General features: G+C 38.5%; 1 protein-coding gene across 1 annotated transcript in view; it reads left to right on the top strand.

Moving 5' to 3' along the window:
- LOC133994308 (kin of IRRE-like protein 3) overlaps positions 1-17,160 on the top strand; it is a 97,515-nt gene that overhangs the window by 19,248 nt on the left and 61,107 nt on the right. Inside the window, exon 4 of the mRNA XM_062433554.1 lies at positions 4,326-4,475. Within this exon, the coding sequence (XP_062289538.1) occupies positions 4,326-4,475 (150 nt within the window). The remainder of the gene's footprint in view (positions 1-4,325; positions 4,476-17,160) is intronic.

The following is a 17,160-nucleotide window of genomic DNA, read 5'->3' as shown; positions in this document are numbered from 1 at the left end:
GACATAGTTGAACGAGCATATTGTTTTTAGTCAGTGTCTGAATTCCTCTAATACAACACTTCCAGTAAGACCACAGCTGGACTGATTGGCAGGGAGAAATTGTCATTTCAGTTCTATTATTGTTGTAGATATTGTATTTATGGGTTTGAGGAATGTCAACACCTAGCAGTGTAGTATCTAATTGTCTCTTCTTTTCTGCTGTTTTGTCTCCTACTTTATCTTCTTAAAATCAACTTATGCATGAGTTCCATCTAGTTTGGTTACTATGCACACACCTTTAGACGTTTATCATCTTTAAACAAGGCTTTTTCAAACTGTTTTCCTTAACTTGCATTGCTGGATTGTAAATGTTCACAGTCAAATGGGTTTACATTCAAATTAGATGTCTGTACAGGGTGAATCCAAACAGGACAACTACAGCATGTAAAAAATGTAACCATAGCCAATAAGGGATGAATTTGCATCTGACTGCTTGCTTGCTTTTTATAACAGTTAAAACATGAAATCACATAATTAAACCAAAATACAAACTGCTTTACTCTCAGTTCCCCTGGTTATATATCAGATTTTTTTTGTACCTGTGCAGATGTTTTTTTTAAATTTGAAGTCATATTTGTGTCTACGTAATGAATGTATATTTATCATTAATTTATCGTACAGTGGGTTTATCAAAGCTTTTTCCACTCAAAACAGCTGCCTGCTGCTGATGGAAACAAAGATGAGACTGAACCAAAGCAGTAAAATTGCAAAACCAAAACAATGAGCAGAAAAAGGCTAAATTGCTCTTTAGAGTTGAGAGGAACTGCAGAGCAACATCTTTAACATTAAACATATTCATCTGACAGCAGCTCTAAATCTCAAGTCTACCTACAACTGAAACTAGAATTAGTACATGTAATTAACTTCATTTTATCAATCTACTGCTCAGCTACAGAAACTAAGACATACACATGGACGACAAATTAAAGGAAAAAAGCAAGACAAAATGTTTTAGTATGGTGTTGGGTCACCAACACCATACAGTGTGTGAACTGTACTGGAGGGATCAACACCATTCTTCCAAAAGATATTCCCGTATTTAATGTTTTGGTGATGGTGGTGGAGAGCTCTGTCTAACATGTTAGTCCAAAATCTCTCAGAGTTGTTCAGCTGGGTTGAGATGTGGTGAGTGTGAAGGGCATAGCATATGAATCACATCATTTTTATATTTATCAAGCCATTCAGTGACCCCTCGTGCTCTATGGATGGGGGCATTGTCATCCTGGAATAGACCACTACCATCAGGATAGAACTATTTAATCATAGGATGAGTATGCGCACAACAAACTGTGCTTCCTCACAGAAAGAATCCTTTCATTTTGCCTCTACTGGCTGCATCATTATATATCACAAATTAATTTAAAATATGCCAACCATCTGGTTCAAAAACATGGTAGTAGATTAGGGAAGCAATATGATTACTGACCAGCTGCATGTATAAATGGGTTTTACAATAACTTAGATAGATAGATGGATGGATGGATGGATGGATGGATGGATGGATGGATGGATGGATGGATAAATAGATAGATAGATAGATAGATAGATAGATAGATAGATAGATAGATAGATAGATAGATAGATAGATAGATAGATAGATAGATAGATAGATAGATAGATAGATAGACTTTATTCATCCCCATAGGGGAAATTCATGTATCCAATAGCTCATACATATACACAAATGGACATATATCCATAAATAAATAAGAACAAATAATATATACAAAAAAACTAAAAGTTATAAAATGAAGCAACATTATACAAGAAAATGATATTAAGAGCAGGAAAGACTATTCAGAAATAAGATAAGATGTGTTTATTGTCATTGCATAAGAACATATACAAAGAAATTTGGAGAAGGCATTTTTCATAAGTCCTGTGTTATTGCTATGGACTGATGTTAGTGAGGGACTTCCAAAGTGCTCTTGCCATTGATTGTTGGTGAGTATAATAAATAGCTGTAATTGAGATGGAATCAATAAGAATTAATGTTATTTACTTTGCCAATTTGGCTTTAATGGACTCCCTGCTCCTCTCCTCCACCTCCTCCTCCCCCTGCCATCTCAAGCTTGCTCTCTCTCAAAACAAGATGACTTGCCATGCATACATACACATTCCCTCTCCTCCTCTATCTTTCATTCTCAGCCCCTCTTTCATTCCTCCCCAACCAAGCACAAGCACAGTGTGCTCTCCCCCCTTCCAAACTGCAAACCATTGACTGGATTTTGGAGGATGAATACAGCGTTATAAAAGTCTAACTGTATGTGATATGGGAAAGGGAGGAGGCCAGAAATACAGATCGAATCTCCACATTCCCACCACTGCTCAGATACAATGGTGGATGTGTATGGGCAGAAATATGCATATGTCGAGGAAATGTATCCTCATATTTCTTCCTTGCATCCTTACTGGGAGGAGCTGAGATGTGTATGAGGGAAGCGAGCATGTTAGCTAAATGAAGAGCACCCATCATTACAGTATTTGAAAAGGAGTTCTGTGAATTTGCACTCACTTGATCTTCTTCAATGACTGGATGTGTGTCAGTAAACTAAAAGTGAATTGTGAGAACTGAATGAAGAAGTATATAGAGAGACGTATTTTCAGTGAGGATCAAATACAGTTTCAGAGCTACTGAATTCAATATCATTATATTCAGTTTCAAGATTATTGGAATTTAGTTTCAAACTAAATACTAAAATATTAAAATATTATTAAATATAATATTAAGCTTTTATTGAGCTATGGCAGCGACACACAGTATGAGCACAGATCTGAAGAATGAAAGATTCACTAACTTTTTTCCACTGGATGGAACAGACGATGATGCTTTGTTTGACTCTGCGACTGACACACAGTCTGAGGACAGTGTGCTTGGTGGGACTTACTGCAACAATATTTGCGCACAGCAAGAGCTCTGATGAAGAGTTTTTGGGACTTCAGTAAGCATAAGCTACACACTATATCAAATATGTAAAGTTACTGTGTTCTTTTAAAGTTTTAATTGAAACTCAGCCTAACCCAAACCGAGTTAATATACCGGTCCAGTTCAGTTAAGCAAATAATTACCGGACCCTTAACCCTTAACCCGACACACTGTTTCAGGTGTAATATGTGTGTTTTGATTGTGTTTCAAATAAAAGTAGATTGAAAAAGTTTTGGAGTATAAACATATATGTTTATAAGTTAATAACTACTGGTGCATTCAAATAAACCCGTCTTTAATTTTTTTTAAAAGCATGAGACCCCCCTAAATAGACTGCGTCTTATACACCAGTGCTATTTATAAACCAGTTTTTATGGTAGTTCAGTGCAATTATTCAAAGTGAGGAATTGAAGTTCAAATGATTCAAATTCAGTTTCTGGTCACATATTTCTGCCCATAGGGCCCATAGGGCAGAAATATATGTCCTGGTATGTCTTCATGCAAGGTATTTTCTGCAGTATCACACCATATATTTTTGTTTTTTCTGCAAAAACACTGAAATTGGCTTAATTAAGTACACACTGTAAATAAATCTGAATGTAATCCAGCAGTTATGTTGCATCAAGTCAGCCAATTGTTTCAGTTTATTTTTCATTTTTCTAAGTAGACTGCAGTTAATCACATGTTACATTCCCATTGCCATTTGGGCCTCTGGGTGGTATTTGGCATCTGATGTCATTAAGGGTACCAATTTAAAGCAGTGGATGTCACAGAAATCATAACAAAAAGAAAAAGAAAAACCCTCAATGGCATTATGGATTTTATGGATACTCACACATGTGTACTGCAAAATGGTTCTGAAGGATGTGCGCAGTAAATGCATAAGAATAGCAGGAAGAATACAAACCCTCTGGTTAGTTTGAGCTGGCATAGCAACCAAATATTATGGCAGCCAGTGGGTTTTTCAGCATGGTTTGCATACAACTGACTAGTCAGATTTGGCTATTGTAAAATAGATAGTAAAACCTGTTCTACATTAGGTTGCATTGACAGAACATAATGTTATTACCTTCTCTGTGTCTTAAAGTACATGGCACATTTAATATTTTAGGGTTTTTTTCCTGCCAGCCAGCCCAACACCACCAATCCAAATGTGACCCCGTACACAGTGTGCATTCTCCTTAACCAAGCAAGCTTCATTTACTTTTACTTTTGAACACAGTTGAAGTACTAACATATTTTGCATTGGTAGCACTGTATAAAAAGACCCTGACTGAAACAAATTGTGTTTTTGAATCCCTGTTAATGTTTGAATACAATGGATTAGCATGATGATAGTTTGTCTCCCTAAACATCTCAGGTTACCCACGATATGACATCGTTGGAGACCACAGTAAAGGAGAGTATCATCTGTTGATCCAGAGGACAGACATACAAGACGACGCTTTCTTTGAGTGCCAGGCCATTCAGGCAGCTATCAGATCACGACCCGCCCGTCTCACTGTGCTGGGTAAGTCCAATCTTTACTGCTTATATGAAATCATGAGATTTTAATTAGATTCATTTATAGGACAGCTGAAAGCAACAACATATGAGAAATTATATTATATAAAGTGTTCAGTGCATAGTTAAATCAGAGATATGTGCTTGAATAAAAGACTAATCCTATAATGTCAGAATCCCTCTAGATCTGTTTCCCATCAGCTTGTCATTTGGTTCCAGATCGATTAGTGTTCTCTGATTCACAAAAAAGGCTTTGCCTTTGCAGCAACCTGTGGGCAAGCAAGGAGAACACTGATTACCATTATCGATTCAGTCTCACCTTTTTTAAAGCATGATATATTCCAGAGTTATCAGTTCATCATTCAACTACCCCAGCTGAAAACTCCCTCATTAGTTGCAGTTTACCCACTTATCTTACAATGGTTACTTAATGGGGAGAGTAGTGGAAGGCATGGAGAGGAGTTCATTTTAGCAAAATTAAATTGTTAAATTATAGATAAGAGGGGTACAATTTGTTTAGGTTTTGCTTCACCCCACTAGAAGGTGAGAGAGACAAATCATTCAGACATTAGGCTGACATTTAATTCCAGTCAAATCGACTTGTTTTGGGGAATAACACTGCACATGAAGCTTCTGGCAAGAGTGAGGCAACACAGTTAATAAATTAAGTGAAGAATGGGCCAATTGCTTGGCCTTCGGCCACTACTTCAACACATAGAAAAATTAATGCAGTTGATGTGAGGTGTGAGTATATACACCAACAACATGAAAGAAACTAACATTCAATAATACACAGATGATATGAATAATATACTAAGTTCTCTAATAGTAATAGTCTCTAATAATACATTTGTTTTCTCATTGCAAGTAAAAAAAAGGGCTACATTTTAAAATAAAGTAATGTGAATCAGTCATATTGGGGTCTTAGATTGTTTCTTTTTTCTGTGCTTTCAGTTCAGATTTGAGTGGATGTTTGCTCCAAAGATTTGTGTTTTGTCTGTAGTGGTATAGTGCTCCAGAATCACCACGGTCTTGGAGCATATGAGACACTCATTTTAAATTGCCTGTAGTGACCTACGCTTAACCATGTACCTGAATGCCTGCTGTGTAGACATTAAAACTCAAGCTGGGAGTGCATCTGACATCGGATCGAATAGCAGCTCTGTTTATGCTCTCATTATTCTTACATACATACATATTCTTACATTAGTCTTACATAGGCATAATGCATGTGTCAAGTGTATAAATGAAACATATTTGCCACTGTGATATACAGATTAATTCACAAACTGATGCATGAACTGCATGCAATCGTGAAATACTACTGATATTGATATGATATATTGCACAACCCAGAAATTCTCTGTTTAGTCATTTCAAAATTGCTGATTTCTTAACTTGTCTTAAGTTGCAAATAATGAACTGGCAGCCTAAGGACTGAGACACAAAGGAAGCATCAGCAGTGCGTGTGTATTGCGGAATCTCTTGTTTTTCATTTCGGTGACCATGTTAACAGCTTCGAGCAGCCACACAGCCTACGTGAGATGCACAGCTCCTGCAAGGCTGCTGCACCGCGTCATCCAGACAGTTGGGGTCTCGCCTATTTTTTCTGTGTGATGCACGCGGTTCTCAGCAAGACAGTGAAAATGATCAGTAGATAGTCATATTAACAAAATACCTGCAAGTATAATACCTCACACATAGTTTCAATGTCTATATCTGTACTATATGTCAAAGACATGAAGTGTTGCTTCAGGTCAGCCTGCACGGTGCAGCCGGGGCAGACTGACATGCGGGGCAGGGAACACAGCACAGCACAGAGAGTTAGTGACACAACAAGCTTATTTTTTCGGCTCCTGCAGACTTTCTGTGATACTAGTTCAAACCAGGACTCCTGCTTGTTGTTTTACCTGCTTTCAGACAGAGATCTGATGTTATTTTCTTTATTTTTTGTGAGTTTTGCTCCTGAAAGTTAGTTTGAAGGTTTTTTTGTGTTTATTGTGTGTGGTTTATTGTGTTTGGCTTGTTTGTGGAACTTGGTTTTGTCTGGGGGACTGGGGATTTTCTTCACTTGGAGCGGTGACAGCAGGGGTTTAACTGGCAGATATAATCAATATAATAAAACAATCTGTCCTGTGTGAGGAGTGTATGTGGCTGATACAGACACATACACTAGCCCCAACCAAACACATGTCCGCCAGAGAGAAAGGTGAATTCACCTCGTATATTGTCTATTTTTCACAAGTGAGCACACACTGCTTAACCTTTTTCCACCTCAACTGAATATAAATTTAGAATGAAATAATATAAATAATATTCTATTAATCAAACTCTATGTAGAAAGACAGACAGACAGCAGCAGCAAGGCAGTCTGTGTGAACAACAAAAGCATGGCAGCCATCGCAGTTCAGCGATGTACATGCACTGCTTAGGTAGAGGTATCCAATGTGGACCAAGCGTAATGAGAGCAACTCATTTAGCCACCACATTACTTTGTCAACAGCACCAGGCTTCACTGGCCACCCAGTAAATCAACATTAAGCGCAACACACATTTTGGTTGACAGACTGGGGTCCTCTCGAGATTTCCAAATGCTACTGACATGATGCATGTGTTATTTTAAAGAGATGGCAAAACATATGCCCTCTCTGAAATGCTGCTCTGGTTTGAGTGTTTTTAGCTTTAATTTATGTCTTTATAATTTAATCGTCCATTTCCTGGTGTTAGCCAGTGTTAGCTAGCATCAGCATTCTCTCTCTGGCTCTGGCACAGTTTGATTAAGACAACAACTGTCCTGTCCTATGATGGCACTGATTGGCCCAGTCAGCTTTTCAACTGAGAAATCACATTTTAAACTAGAATATTTGCATTTTCTGATTAAAATGTGTGAGAGCTGGAAGGTGTTATATGCTGCCACTGCTACCAGCTGTAGCTACTGCTGCTGCTCCAGCAGCAATTTTTTAAATCTTTTAGTTATGGCAATTAAGTTGCATGGTGGCGTTTACCTAATGACCACAAGGTAGGGCAATTGGTGCCATGATTCAGTATGTCTTGCACGTTCTTATCGAGAACTACTGTACTAAGTTTCATTAAAGACAACAGAATTGTTAAAATATAATCCTATAATATGAGAAAGAAATTCCAACACATTATGGTTTGGTAGAGACGTGATAATGAAATGATGTCTGAAGACAGCCCCTTGATCATCCCTGCCCCTTAATGATCTTACCTTTTGCTACAGTACCCCCTCCTGTTTTGGCCCTTCTCAGTGTTAACATTGACACCTGACTGTCCAAGAACCACTTTCCCTTTACTCAGAGGACCCTGGTTCCCTTCTGAATGCAAATGCCCTATCTTCCTGCCCTTTTGTCTCTTTTCACTTACTGACCATTGCTTTGACCTTACCCTATAAAATATTTCAATTTCCTTTGCTCTGGGTCAGTCTACTGTCACAGACCCACTCACTGATAGTCCCGGGATATCGATGAACATCTAACACCACAGCAAACTTTGAACAAGGACTTAAGTGATTTTTCTTCAAAAAATATTACAGTAGCAGCCCCTCTGGGTAATATTTTTTGAAATGTTACCCACTTGAGTAATGTGACTATATACATAATTCTTAAATTTGATTGCAATCCATTTTAGTATCGAATAAATGACATCCTGTTACTGTATGTGCATCATGCCTTGAAAAGTTTGATAGCCAGTTGCAGACAAATAGTAAGTGATACCCAAAAACTAGCTTGTTTTGTTTGGGATCAGCTAAATGTGTTAGGTACAAATTTGGTGAAGATTAGATGAAATATGTGCAAAAAGAATCAAAGAATATGTTTACCAAAAAAGTCCAAAATGGCAGAATATTTTTACAAGTGCAAATGGGTGTGGCTTTTATCAGTCGAATCAGCAACATCCAAGGAACACAAAGTTATTAGTTAAAACATTTAACACATAAGAGCTGGCTCTCCACAATTAAATAGGTTCCGTACAGCTCTCACACTATGAGCAACAATCAACACCAGACACTGCTAGGGTTGGGTACCGAGGTCGGTACTTTTAATGGTACCGACCAAACTATGTCGATACTACCGAATATTGATTTATGTCAAATTAAACGGTTCCAAATTTCGGTACATTAAGGCTCATCATCCTTCATGGACATGCACGAGTTAAGCACATGTCAGAATGGAATATCATGTCCCTGTCTGGAAGCTCTTTATTCCATGCTCATGGGTGCCAATACTGCCAGGACACCATTTCTCGTCAGGCATATATAACAACTTTGCACTTGTTATATATGTTTCATATATTTACTATATATATCTCATATTTACACTGTATATATTTTTCTCTCTAAAATTGCACCCTTATATATATATTCATATCTTTATTCTTTTGTTTAAATTTTTTTGTGTGTGTTAAATGTATCTTTATGTTTGCTGAACAGATACCACTAACATTTCACTACACTTTGTACTGTGTATAATTGTGTTTGATAATTATAGTCTATTTTTATATGTTCATATTTTCATACTATTAGTAAGAATTTGGGGATTTTTTGGGTTGACTTCAGGCATTACATATGGGGCGGCTGTGGCTCAGGAGGTATAGCAGTCGTCCACGATTGGTGGTTCAATTCCCGGCTCCTCCAGTCTACATGTCGATGTGTCCTTGGGCAAGACACTTAACCCCAAATTGCTCCCGTTGTTGTGCCAACAGTGAATGAATGATTAGTTTCCCTCTGATGAGCAGGTTGGCACCCTGCCATCAGTGTATGAATATGTGTGAATGGTTGAATGAGACGTAATGTAAAAGGTCATAACAACTAGAAAAGTGCTATATAACTACAGTCCATTTACCATTTCAGCAGCATCATGCTGATATGCGAAGAGCTGCCGGTAGCAGTGAAAACATGGAGCTGTGTTTCAATGATTTGAGTTTTCTCTCAGTAAACAAGCGGAACGGATTTAATAATGAAAACAGCGATGAGTGGATAGACTGATAGATAGATAGACTGAATCAAAACTAATCAGTTTGAAAAGATAGTTCAGTATTATTTTTTGACAGCGTGAGAAATAGCAGCGTGGCGTGAGTGCATGTGAAAATGGTCATTTGCGTGACTCTCACTCTGATTGCTTTCAGCTTTGTGTACCACCCATGAGCTTTCCGATAGCTTCTCTCTATGAGGAACAGGAAGAGGGTAAGATTTGTTCAAGTCCATGATCAATCTGTGCTGCCTCATATACCATGTGTTGTCTTGAATATCACTTACAACCCATATAAGTTACTGATCTTCCAACACCAAGAAGGCATGCATATACTCAGGTATGCAACCTTGTGTCGGGTTAAACAATGGTTTCAAGGACAAATCAATCAATCAATCTATCAATCAATCAATATATACTTTATTGTCCCTGAAGGGAAATGTGTCTTGGACTCTGAGTGCTGAGACAGCTGGTGCCATAGTTAAAAAGAACAAAGAAAATAAAAGTAAAGTTGCACATTTGCACAACCACTATACAATACAATGACAGAATTACACATTTGCACAACAACAAATGATGTATTGCTACCTGTTGCCTCAACAAATACATAAGTACACATATTGCACGTTCCCACATATATATAACTTAAATATATCAAGTACACATATTGCACATTCCCACAATCTTCCATACAAGGTAACAGCAAGGGGATTACAACCAATCGTAGCAGACAATAATGCACCTCACACTGTTTACAGAGTCTTATTTATTATTCTAATGGAGGTATATGGGACAAATGAATATTTAAATCTGTTAAACTTGCATATGGGGATTCTGTTTGCCAGATGGTAGCAGTTGGTATTCTGGATTGAGGATGTGGGCAGAATGGGAAGAAGCTCTCTGTGCCAGTCTGAGGACAGACTCTTCATAGATGGACTGCAGAGAGGAGTTTTCAGTCCTCCCTATAACCTTAATTTTTTGTCTGGACCAGACGATTAAGTTGAGATTTTACCTGAACAGAGAGATTGCCATACCACGCTGACATGCCAAACCTGATGATACTTTCCAACACAGCCTGATAAAACAAAAACATAAGCTTCTGGTCAACCCTAAAGACCCTGAGTCTGCGTAGAAAGTATAGTCTTTGCTGAAGGCGAGAACACAACATATCAACATGAACTTCTCAGTTGAACAGACTAAGTGAACGCCCAGATATCTGTAAGAACTGACCGGATTGATTATTTGATCATGGATTAACAGCGGGGAGTGGTCGCCTACTGACTTAGGGTCAATCAACATCTCTTCTGTTTTCTTAACATTAATAATGAGGTGATGGTCGTCGCACCACTGGACAAAAGACTGAACGTCATTAAAATATGATGAGGAGTCAGCATCTTTGTACAGCAAGCTGAGAATTGCTGTATCGTCAGAGAATTTGAAAACATAATTCCCAGGATAGCTGCTGATACAGTCATTTGTGTAAATAGTGAAGAGGACAGGTGAACTATCACCATTTGTGCCACAATATGGATTGTACATTGTTTTGAGGATCCTAATCAGATGGTCCTTTCAAGAGAAAAGGTGATGGAGGGAAAGCCAGTGCAAGTTTGTCAAACAGCCAGATTGATGAAGACCAAGATCAAGCCTTTCCTTTGGCAAACACAATCGTGGACCAAAGTTTATAAATGCTTTTTCAGTGATAGAAACATTGTGGTGTAGCAGTTGCTTAGTGGCCATGGCGGGCCTGGGAGAAATGGCACCATAGTTGTCAACAGCACATGGGATGAGTGCAGGATCCTATACCTGAAACAAGATGGTGCAATTCAATATTAAAATGTTACATATTTTTACACATTTTACACATCTTACAAGATTCCATGAACAAAATACTGCATTATTTGTGCCACAATATGGATTGTACATTGTTTTGAGATTACATGCCTCTTACTGTGTATCTGTGTATTAAGGCAAACTGTGTAAAGCCATATCAAACCAATATTTAAATTATTCACATTTTTTTGTTGCAAGGTGTGAAGAGGAAGCTTCAGTTGGGGATTAAGAAAATATGGCTTTGCAGGCCTGAGGAGAAAAATGAGAGAAATTAGGACTCAAATGAGTCACAATTATTTCAGAAGTCTAACCCTCACATTAACATACTCTAGCACACCTTTTGTGTAGTGCAGTGTAAGTGTTTAGAAGTGGCATTAAAAGTGTCTGCTGGTTGTAGGATTCTGTGGTTCACAGACCACAAAAGATGGAGGATAAAATGTCAGAGCAAAGCTTTACAGTGAACGTTTCTGGGCTGTTAATGACATGCATGCATCATATCACATAGGCCAAGGGTGGAATGCTAATTAGCATAAACATTTAAATTGGAAGCCCTATCACCCAGTCTCTGTCTTGATCTTTCTCTCTCACTCTCTCTCTCTCACACATACACACACAAAAGTGCTCAGCAGCGAGGCAGAGATTAGGGCAGGACCAGACTATTGCTTCCAAACCTGATACATACAGTGCTGTATAACACACACCTCTATACTCATCAGACTGGTTGGTTATAACTCCATATTCTTCCATTTTATGAATTAAATGTCGGGTTAGCAGCTCATCAGCTAACTTTCTTTTCGGCAAAAGTAAATGCAGCGTTTTAATAACAATCCACCAAAGTGACTGGATATTAAAGGGAATGGGAGATGACACTCTGATTGGTTTACAGCGTGTTACGCCCAAAACACGCCTATGATTAATGAGGAGATGAAGTCCAACCCTTTTGGACCAGGCGCCTGGCGCATTGACCATTTTTCCGCCGTTAAAGTGGCTCCAGAAACTTCACAAATGTTTAACTTTAAAACTACATTAAAGACGAACATTTACGCTTCATAAAGCTATATCAAAGAGGCCACACGATTCACGCCATGCCCTATAGACCGTTAAAATAGGGCCCTTAGTGTTAGTATGGTGTTGGGCCACCATGTGTTGCCAGAACAGCCTGAGTGCTCCTTGTTATTGATTCTACAGTGGACAGGGAACTGTACTGGAGAGATGAACACCATTCTTCCAAAAGACATTCTCTCCTTTAGTGTTTTGATGATAGTGAAGAGCGCTGTTAAAAATGTTGGTCCCAAATTTTCATTTCATAGGTGTTCAGCTGGGTTGAGATCTGGTGACTGTGAAGCATATGATTCACTTCATTTTCATATTCATCACACCATTCAGTGACCCCTCATGCTCTATGGATGGTGACATTGTGAAGAGACTACAACCATCAGGATAGAAATGTTTGATCATAGGTAATCACTCACTTTGTATTGATTTGTAGTGACTCTTCCCATTAAGGTGACAAGTAGACCCAAACCCTGCCAGCAAAATGCACTGTAGGGGTGAAGTATTCAGGCCATAAGTGTTGTGTTGGTGTATGGCACACATGCGCTCGCCCACTTGTTGAGAATAAGGTGAAGAATGACTCATCTGACCATATCAGTTTTTTCTACATCTCTGTAGATCAGTGCCTGTGGTTTCTGCACCACTGAACTCTCAAATGTGCATTCATCTTTGTAATGAGGGGTTTATGCACTGCGGCCTTATTATAATATCCCTCTCTACGTAACGACGTAGAGAGGGATAGAGTCGACAGATTGATCATGACCTGCATTGACATTCTCAGTCACCTGAGGAAGAGTTATTCTTTTGTTTTTCCTTACATATCACACTTACGCACGAGCGTTACAATCATCACGTGTTGTCAACCACAATTTCCGACCCTATTAACTGATGTCTTTCCCATAGATCTAAATGCAGATGTCACTTTAATCACTGCTCCTATTGAATAACCAGCCAGTTGAGACACTTTGTGAGCGAGTCCCCAAAATCAACCCTCTTTCAAGTCACTTATGTGACATCTTGATACAAAATCAGAATCACCTGGGCCTGCTCAACATTTTAAAACATGCCACAGAGCATGAGTGGATGTTAAATGCTTGATTGAACTAAGCAGTGCATCTGTGTGGAAGCATCTACAGTCGGTATGTTTCTCCACTCATACTGTATATTCAGGTTTAATTTGCTTTATGTATAATATAAGTGTTAAATATTATATTGGGTATATACTGTTATATAATATATTTTGTTGATTATTTTGTGATATTACTTTCTGATCATATCAAATCATTGATGTGAATTTTTTGGGGATTGCTGTGATATGAAATAACCAATAAGCGAGACCAAATTTATGAGTTTGAGATATGTTTCCGACAATAACAGCGCTGTAGTTGTGAATGGACATTTATACAGTTGACATTATCTGATGAGTCATACTGTCTAGGTATTATATTTTGTTATGCCCAGTCTAGCAGTGTCTCAAACACAACATGAAAAAAGGCACCATCTTCCCTAAGTCACAAAGCAGCCACAAAGATAATAAGGCTCAATTCGAAATTAAATGGGTTTTATTTACATAATGGAATATATAAAAAAGTTTTAACTTCAGGGTGGCCAAAGGTAATAACAACAAGTCTAACTGGGATGTAAACCATATAACCTATCAGAAACAAAGGAAACCAAAAGACAATTACTTGCCTCGCTAACTAAATAAACAGGAGAACATAAGATAACAAAACTGGCAGTGACCCTACTACCACAAAAGAAGCTGACTGAGGCTTTACATGAGGAACTAAAGTGTGGCTGGTTGGAAGAGGAGGGAGACGAGGAATGACCATCTGAGCAGCACCAAAACCATTTAGCATGTATTTATAATAGACCACTTCCTGGTGGGGCAGCCAATGAGCTACTAGAACTGGAGGTAAATCCAACAAACAGGTAGAAGGTGCTGGAAGAAATTGACCAATCACCTCCTGTCTACACACATACGCAAACAGAACATATTTCAACCACAAAAAAAACACTTAAAACACAAATTACGACCATAGTCATAACAAGTGTTTTATTTCTCATGTTTTCATTATGGTGAAATGTTAGGTACTGTTACATGTTATGTATCTTGTAATTATATGAACATGTGTCGGACCCCAGGAAAAATACCTGCAGCAACTAAACTAAACTCATGAACCATGAGACCTGGAGGTCTCATTAAAAGTCCTCTTTCAACTGGGCCGCCCTGCCAGGTTGCCAGCACACCTTAAATTTCTTCAGAAATATCGCATTTTCTAGATTGGTTTAATAATATTATGATATTACTGCTATTAGTGAATTTTTGCTGTTATTAATGTTAGGGACTGCTTGCACACTTATTGAAACAGCATGTGAGTAATCTCTTTCCTAAAAAGTATTTATCAGTTTGAGACCTGAGGTTGTAGGTGATGGGAGTTTCAAAGTTTCACCCAGTGGAGTACAAGTTTTTCCAAAATGCAGAATAGAACAATACAAAGAAATTATGAGTTGTGTCCATGTTCACCAACCAAAATGAGAAAATAGGGCTGGGCAATATGACCAAAATCTCATATCTCCATTTCGATATCCATCCTGATATGGTACATGTTGATTAAATAAATAGTTGGTCCGAATTCCCCCCTCCACCACCACCTCTGTGTGTGCAGCACACACAGGAGAGCTCAGCTCCAACCTACGGTCAACCATATGGTTCCTTTATACAGAGATCCCGCATCATAGCCATAAAGAAGATCTCTTATTAAGTCGTTGCCTATGCTGAACCAACCAAATGCTCCTGTGCTTTTACACAGTATGCCATCATTTCAGTTTCAGAGGCAGAGCTGCAGGGTTGAGTGGAGGTGGATGCAATTTAAGATAACTGAGAGGTACCCCAAGTATCTTAAATGATCCATCCAAGGGATGGGTTAGAGGAGGAGTCAAGCCTGTCAAGTCTGGGGCTGCTTTCACTACCTATGGTGTTGTATGTATCTGCACTAAGGGAGCATTCCCTACCACATATGGAAGAGTCATCATTGACGTGCACCAATCAATCTAATAAAAAGGACCTAAACCAGCTTAATACAGTTCATTTAATGCCAATTAAATTTCCCATTCTCTGTAATAGGATGTGATGGTCGGTGGTGTCAAATGCAGCAGCAACACAAGTAAAGAGAGAAGTCGGTTGTCCAATGCAATTACAAGGTCATTTCACCTCACTCTGCGCTCTAAATCCTGACAAAAAATCCCCAAATAAACTATTATTTAAAAAGCAGTCCATATACAAACACACACACATGTTTTCAATATATATATATATGTATACATATATATGTGTATATACATACATGTATGTGTGTTTTTGGGGATAGATCGGTGTCTGTTGAGAGCAGGAGGTGATTAATTTAGTCTCTAATAGTTACAGTTTTTCTTCTCTTATTATGGGATAAGTAACATAGCTATGACATTATGCCTATGTGTTTTAAGACTTTCCAGACAAAGAGAGATTGTTCTAGTTTGTTGGAATGCCATATTTTCAAGTTTTCGTAATGACTGCTTTAATTTGCGTTTGGGAGTTATACCATGGAGCCAGCTTCCTCAGACCATGCATACGCAAAATGATGACAGGGCTGCCGCTGCAGTGCTCTACACCTTAATGCAGCGTCTTTAATGATGGTAAATTAAAATGCCTTGTTACAAAATGTAATTTGTGAAATAATTCATTTTTCATTATGGGTTTATTTAAATTTTTCTCAAGCAAATGACACACACACACACACCCACACCCACACACACATATTAAATCATGAACTTATTTATTTGCTAAATACTGAAACATCACAGCGACTAGTGGTGGAAATACTAACACACTGAATCAGCACTTGCCTCTGAACTCTGCTGCTTTTCTTTTTATTTCTCCATACAATGCACAGCAATAACAGCTCATCAATAATAAGCTGCAGACAGCTGGAGCGCGCAGCATGAACTGGACACCGCTGTTTACAGGACGTTATCGTTCTCAGTGCGAATGGCCCTTAATTGTTTCATTAATGTTTTCTGTTGCAACATCCGGGCCTACAAATAATATTCTCTCCTACAATGTAGTCCGAGCTGTTATGTTGAGCTTTTTTCCCCTCTTGACAACTAATGGGGTATTTACTAAGCTGATGGCTGAAAAAAACTCCTGATATCAGACCCTCCAGGATTTCACGATGTTGCGATCGCAACTATTGACGCAAATTCAACCAATCCCCGTGAATTCTGCGCGATCTTGCAATTTTAACCAATCACTGCAACTCTTCTTTAAATTTGACAAATCGTTGTTGTTTCCCACAAGATGTTGAGCTATAAACTCACTTCATTACTATACATTTATCACATAGTGACAGGTGTGCTGTTTGCATGCTAACATGATCTGTGTGTGTGTGTGTGTGTGTGTGTGTGTGTGTGTGTGTGTGTGTGTGTGTGTGTGTGTGTGTGTGTGCGCGTGCGTGTGCAACTTTTAATCAAGACAGCCCCCGCCAATGGGGGCAAGACCGGCCCCACATAAGTAAACAGGTCTCAGAGGCAGTTAAACACACAAGAATATAGTCATAAGACACACTGTTGTGTTCAGAAGAAGCTCAGCTAGTAAGAGAGAGCAACTGATTGCATGAGTAGCAACAAGCATCCTCCGTCCAGAATGTATTTGCACAAACAAATTAATCCTGAGATTTCACAGATTCCAGCAGTGTAACTTGCATTCCTGTCCGACCAAAACTTACTGAATAAACCGTCAAAGGAATTTAAAAAAACTTCCCATTGTAAATCTACAAATGATGTCTT

The sequence above is a fragment of the Scomber scombrus genome, chromosome 14 (genome assembly GCF_963691925.1).
Source record: "Scomber scombrus chromosome 14, fScoSco1.1, whole genome shotgun sequence".
Taxonomy (NCBI): domain Eukaryota; kingdom Metazoa; phylum Chordata; class Actinopteri; order Scombriformes; family Scombridae; genus Scomber; species Scomber scombrus.
This window is presented reverse-complemented; position numbering and strand designations above follow the sequence as displayed.